General features: G+C 33.9%; 1 protein-coding gene across 1 annotated transcript; it reads left to right on the top strand.

Annotated features, from left to right (window-relative positions):
* The first annotated feature begins 4,677 nt into the window (after nt 1-4,677).
* Nucleotides 4,678-5,481, top strand: LOC127089760 (uncharacterized). Its single transcript, XM_051029371.1, has 3 exons — nt 4,678-4,804; nt 4,883-5,095; nt 5,180-5,481. Exons 1-3 carry the CDS (start codon nt 4,708-4,710, stop codon nt 5,479-5,481), a joined length of 612 nt encoding a protein of 203 aa, XP_050885328.1. The 5' UTR covers nt 4,678-4,707.
* Nucleotides 5,482-6,746: the final 1,265 nt, after the last annotated feature.

Consider the following 6,746-nt stretch of genomic DNA (forward strand, 5'->3'; position numbering starts at 1 on the left):
AAACGATAAAAATAAAGCATTTCAAAAGAAACTAAAGGTACTTGATCCAACGTCAAGCTGTTTTCCAAATAAAACTCACACTATTGCAACGCGAGTATTTGATCCAACATCAAGTATCTCCCATCCATTTCATGATCATATCTTCTCCATTCTCTTCTCAATCTTCTTTTATCTCTCACCTCCATTCTTCACACACTCTTTCATAATAAATTCAAACACTTGATCCAACGTCAAATGCCTTTTTCAAAACCTTTTCATAATAAACTGGAATGCAAAAATGGGGTGTACGTGCTTGTACACAACATTCAAGTACTTGGGTTGCCAACCGTACCTAGCTTGAGGACCCGACACTTGACTCCCCCCTTAAAACATCTAATGATTCAAACAAGTTAGATTTAGATGCTTTGAGGGAGAAAAATGGTAGTTAGGATGCCATTGTCCTCTTAACTACCAAGTATTTTGATTTTTGGCCATACCTAGTCAAGGTTCAGATACTTGTCTCCCTCTAAGTTCCAATGATTAGACTTGCCAAACTCTTTTCACAATTCAAATCTCTTTTGGACGAAAAAGAGTGGTTAGGATAACATTGACCTCTCAACTCCCGAGTTTTTGGACTGTTGATTGTATCTAGTCAAGGGTATGATGCTTGTCTCTGTACATAAAAGCAATCCCAACAAATCAAATCATCTTTTTCCTTAGTGCACTCTTCAAAACCTTTCAAAAGGGACGTGTTACTTGGTCTACCTTGAATGATGCTTAATCCTCCATGTGTTAATAAGTAATGTTTAACTGCTAGAATGTGATCCAAGCGCATCCACTTTACCGCAAAGAAGCAAATAATTCCCGCTCAAGTGAACGTTAACATTGTTCAGTAAAAACAACCAAACACACACTCTATTTGTGACCCGAACTACGGAGCTCTGACTTCCTCATTGCACGTATGAGGATATGTAGGCACAAGGGTCCAAATCCTTGGCGAGCACACTAGTTTAAAACTTATTTTCTCTCCCTATCTCATTTTTATTCATATCATTTCACTGATAGCAAGCAACATACAGATAAACAACATCCATACGCATTGATACAAGCAAGTGGTTCCCATGGAGTACCATGGATGTGAGGGGTGCTAATACCTTCCCCTTGCGTAATCGACTTCCGAATCCACTCTTGCTTGGGATACCATTCTCATTTGGGGTTTTATCGTTATTTTCCATTTCCTTTGGAATAAATAAAATTTGGTGGCGACTCTGTATTTTTCACGGCGCGACAACTAGTGGTTTTAAAATTTAATAAACAGAGACCAGAATGTGATTTCCGGTGTACCTTTAAGAATCAGATCAATGTCGGTGCTTTGTTTTGCTTTAAAATATTTTTCAGATGAAATATTTATTTAAACATACTGCTCACTTTCGCGCAACCCGTTTTATGCTTCGAAATCGTATGAGTCATGCTTTTGCTCCACATGATACAATTTCGAAGAAGTTTCTGAAAAGTGATAAGTTCTTATTAATTTCTAAAGCGTTGTCACTACTTTTAGAAATTAAAAATCCATTTTTGTTGATCGGATACTGGTCTCACACTGTCGCGTTGTTGACCAGTATCTGAGTGTTTTCGCTTTCGTGCAAAACCTTTAAATTTAAAAACTAAAAATTCAGAATCGGGAAAATAAATGAATATAAAACATTAGCATAGATAAATTTTATCAAGTCTCGTCGGAATGACGATCCTCACATTCCGGACCCTAAACGATTTAGCCGGGAAAATTTGACATAATATTCATACTAAATTCAATTTGCATACCAAATGAATTTACAGACAAGATAATATAATAATGATGATAAAAAGTAGTAGTAACAAGCATACAAACGATAAAAACCAGTACAGTACGTGTGAATGAATTGAGTTTATGCAATTGGTACTAGTAATCTACTTTTAAAATCTAAACAATAGAAATCCAAACTAACAAAACAATAAAAAATGACAATTATAAAATTAAGACTTAAAATAGTAAAGTGAAAAAAAAAGGAGAAAATACGTGCTGAAAGTAACATAGTACGAGAATCGGAAAGTAAAAAACTTTGATGAAAACTTCTGGAATTAAATTGACGATAAGCTTAAATGATGAATAATTCAAGTACGAACATGAAACTTGCATAAGCTTAAAACTATGGTGTACTTATTACTCAATGTGAGCAGTTAAACACTTTTATAATAAGTGATTTATCTGTCTACTTCATACTAAGGACCTTGGATCTAGAAAACTTAGAAACTAAAGCTATATATAGTGTTCCAAGAGCTCAGAAGTTAGTCAAAATCGTTTGGGAGCAGTTGAGAAAATCATTGTGAAGTGGGATAAGACTGAGCAAGTCAGTTGCAGTTTTTTTGGACACGAAGCCCATTGCAGACACCATGGCCTCATGGCGAACGCCATGAGCCTTAAATGGTGAATGTGGCTGGTGAAGGGGTCATGGAGAACGACATGCCCCTATGGCGAACACCAAGCACTTCAGACTTCTATTTTCTTGATTTTTCTTCAAGCTGGATGGAGCCACATGGGTGTCACGTCATGGCGCATGCCATGGAGGTCGCCATCAGAGCATTTTATACATTTCTTCTCCGTTTTGGGTCATTTTTGCTCAGTTTTCTCTTGTACCAACTCATACTTGGAAAATACCTAAAACAAAGATAAACTACCAACATAACACTATATAAAATCGTGAAATGGATATAAATAGACTAAAATGGCATGTGTATCGAGTCGGAAACTTGATACATTTCACGGTTATCAGGTCCTAATGCTGCTTCCAAATGGGGCAGATTTATTTGGAGCTCGTTTGTTCCTCCTTCTCTTTCTTTGGTCTTTTGGAGACTTGGTCTAGCTAAACTTCCCACTAATGACAAGATGATTCAAAGGGATTTTCATTTGACTTCAATTTGCAGCCTTTGCTTCAAAGAAGAGGAGGATATTAATCATTTATTTTTTACTTGTTCTTATGCTTGTAGTATTTGGAATTGGTTGCAACAAATGATTGATTATAGCTCTCATATTGTTTGTTTGGAGGATTGATATTTACTCATGAACAGAACTGCCTCTCTGTAGTGTAATTTGGTGTCCATTGTTACGGTTGTGAGTATTGTTCAAATTATTTGGTTTGCGCGGAACCAGACCAAATTTCGTAAGGTGTTAATTCCTTGGATGTCTTCTTGCTCCTCAATGGTTTCAATGACTCTTATGGCGAGAAATTCATGCAAAGGTTTGACCAACTCTTCCAAGAAAGATTTTGTGATATTGAAGAATTTCTCTATTACTATTCATCCTCCTATCCCCAAGTGTGTGAAGGAAATTTTGTGGTGTCCTCCTCATCTAGGTTGGGTTAAAGTCAACGTTGATGAGGCCTATTCTGGAGATCCTCTTAGAGCTGCTTGTGGTGGTATGTTTAGAAATCATCATGGTGAACATCTTGGTAGTTTTGCTAGCTTGTAATTTGCCTCCGAACAATGCGTTATTTTTTGAGATTATGGGAAAAATTCTTGCAATGGAATATGTTGTTAGTTGTAACTGGTCTAATTTGTGGTTGGAGATAGATTCAATGTTGCTCGTTAAAGCTTACAGTAAACCATATATAGTTCCTTGAAGGTTAAGGAATAATAGATGGGACAATTGTATGTTCAAGGTTAGAGACTTCAATTTTTGGTGACACATATTTACAGGTAGGGAAATCCTCGTGTAGATAAGTTAACTAACTTAGATTTTTTTAGTTTCTAATTATATTTGGTGGATTGATATACACGCTGATGTAGCGTTTGATTATTTAAATTGAAACAAACTTGAGATTTCTAATTTTAAAATTAGATAAGTTTAAGATTTCGACTTTACGTCCTCTTCATTCTTTTACCTATTTTTTACTTTAATTTTATTGAGTATTGCCCTCTTTCAATTATAAAAAAGTTGAATATGAAAAAAAATATAATTAATATAATATAGAAAAAAATATAAATTAATATAATGTAGAAAAAATATAAATTAATATAAATTTAAAAAATTTAAACAAGATTAAAAAAATATGAAATTAAATTCTCATTAAAGAGAATAAAATTTGATGTGGATATGGGTGTATAGAAATGTTTTTAAAAAATAGGGTTAGTGTGAGGGAATCCTTATTAGAGAGCAAATATTACAGTAGGCAGTGGACCCCATGTGACTGCATTATAAACTATTTAAACTTCTCAACTCTGAGATTTTGTTTACCATTAACAACAAACCCTGCTGCAGTTCTGTGCTCTCTCTCTCAAGCAGCATCTTTTCACTGAAAATCCAATACCTGCACAACAAGGTTTCGTGTTTACACTTTGGTATATACTATTTCTTTCTCGATGTATGTATTTTATGATAGATGTAAGGATTTCTCAAAGTTTAATTTTCTGATATATGAGAATATCATAATACATATGTTTGTAGGATACTATATTTGTAATCCCTAATAAGTAGATCACCATTGTTACATGTATTAGCGTTTGGTATATTATGATTGCTATTCATGATTTGCGTTTAATTAATATTTTTTAATTCTTTAATTATAACACGATGACGATGCTGTCCCAACGACCTTAACCTAGGGTTTATGCCTTCATAATATATAAAAACTTTGATGATTTTCTGCAGATATAATTTTCTTACTTTGAAGTTGCAAGGAAAATAGTTAATAAATGGCATCTACACCTGAACAAAAAAAGGAAGGGACAATAGCATCTAGGTTGAGATCAAGTTTCAAAAAGACATTCCAAACAAAAGAAGGAATTGAAGGTAATTTCATTGTTATATTACTACTTTGTCTAATTCTCGTTCATGAAGTTAATTCTCTTGCTACTGTGATGATAATAGGGAAGCCAATTCGGTTAGAAAAAGACATTAATAAGATCAAAGCTGAAAAGGTTACAAAGAAGAGCGGTGCTTCTAAGACTAAAGATTCATCTTCAAAGATCTTGAATAGTTCTGGCAAAGAAGAGATGAAAGACAACGAGCCTACATCAAGTAAACAACAAGCTAGTAAAAAACCAATAAAACAACAACCAAGACACTATATTCAATGGGATGGTACGTCGCATCACGCTCATTCATTGAACATGTGTATTTTGTTTTAAGAATTGTGTGACATAAGTTATGTATGTTTGTTTACAGGCACTGAAGACACAAGTATGAAGTGGAACTGTGATTTGTGTAGGCTTAATTTAGCTAATAAAGAGGAACAAGAACATTCAAATCAACATGGAGATGGAGACGGAGGTGGAGATGGAGATGAACTGCAGTATTACTTGTTATCCTCGCAAGGGGGAGAGGAAGATTTGAGGAGTAGCGTTTTGCCGGAAGTTGCTGTTCTTCCATGCAGTCACGTCTTCCATATCACATGTTTATCTGCCCCCCTCACTCATCTCACTGATCCTCCATGCCCCATTTGTGATCCTGCTACCACGTCACTCTAAACTTGAACCTTTGCTTAAAATTGATTTTTTTAATCTATATAGAGACATGCTAGTTGAATATTTGATTCATAAAGATTATTTGTATACGTGTTCTTGTCTTGTTCAAGTTCAACATTTGTGAATAGATGATAATAGATTAGTAGTTTTACGTTTTTACGAAGTTGGATTAGCTGCAGCCCACGCGTTCAAGCATTAAGAGAATTAGTGACCTTTTGATTAAATTTAATGATTAAAAAATACAAATTTTAATTTTTATTATAATTTAAAATCCACAACTTAAATCAGATATATACGAATGTGATTATGTCAAAGAGATTGTGGATGTATTTGAAAAAGATTTTTGTAATTATCTTTCACTATTTTAGAACCTGTTGAGTGATGTTCTATTTTAGAACCTATTGAGTAATGAGATACATTATTTTATGATAGATGTACCAAATTCACAAATAAGAAGGTTTTTCATTTAAATATTTGAGTAAATGGTTGAACATTAATGTCGATGTTCCTGCGGGTGAGAAAGCATTTCTATAATAATAAATACGGTCAAGTCCATATAGTTTTAGATTGCATGTCCTCGATGATTTGTTATTCTGAATAGATTAGGGGTGCTACATGCAAAAACTCTGACATCCTAGTGAGTGATTATTGAAAGTAAGAGGTATAAAGATTAGAAAATGATTTGACATTTACGATCCCTTATATAGGGATTTTTCTAGGATTTCTAAAGATCTAGAATCGGATACTATTATAGGGAAAACCCTTGTTCCCAAGGTCCTAGAACATTCCTTTGGATTATAACTGTGAGACTGATATTTGTTCTTCCGACTTCAATGATATGGCGTAATTATATAATATCATCATAAACATCCTTTGTTTTATTGATTTTTGTACTTTTGGACCTCACTCTTGGACTGTGATATTGGATTTGGACTAGGTAGAAAAATAAACTATGTTTTTTCTTCAAAGCTATTTGTAGCAAGGTTATTGATCTTGAAAATTTTCTAACATTGCCAAAAGAAATTGTCACTGGAATAAGTGACTTCAAACACAAGAGCGATGTGAATTGTGGTATTCAAAATTCACGATCAATTAATTTTGAGTTTTTGTTACTTAAGAAGCAAGTTTGTGTTAGTATTTTTAAAGATCAGAATAAAAAGTAGCGGAAAGTAAGACCAATGTGTCATACCTCAATTTTGTCTGTGTATTTTAAGACTTCCATCCATTCGTCTATATTTACAGTTTGCATCAACCGTAAAGTATAACAT

The sequence above is a fragment of the Lathyrus oleraceus genome, chromosome 1 (genome assembly GCF_024323335.1).
Source record: "Lathyrus oleraceus cultivar Zhongwan6 chromosome 1, CAAS_Psat_ZW6_1.0, whole genome shotgun sequence".
Classification (NCBI taxonomy): domain Eukaryota; kingdom Viridiplantae; phylum Streptophyta; class Magnoliopsida; order Fabales; family Fabaceae; genus Lathyrus; species Lathyrus oleraceus.

What these genes read in the sequence shown, in the direction of transcription:
- LOC127089760 (XM_051029371.1), top strand. Translation starts at nt 4,708, where the DNA reads ATGGCATCTACACCTGAACAAAAAAAGGAAGGGACAATAGCATCTAGG. An exon ending in AACAAAAGAAGGAATTGAAG is followed by an intron (nt 4,805 to 4,882) that starts GTAATTTCATTG and finishes TGATGATAATAG; the next exon opens with GGAAGCCAATTCGGTTAGAA. An exon ending in ACACTATATTCAATGGGATG is followed by an intron (nt 5,096 to 5,179) that starts GTACGTCGCATC and finishes GTTTGTTTACAG; the next exon opens with GCACTGAAGACACAAGTATG.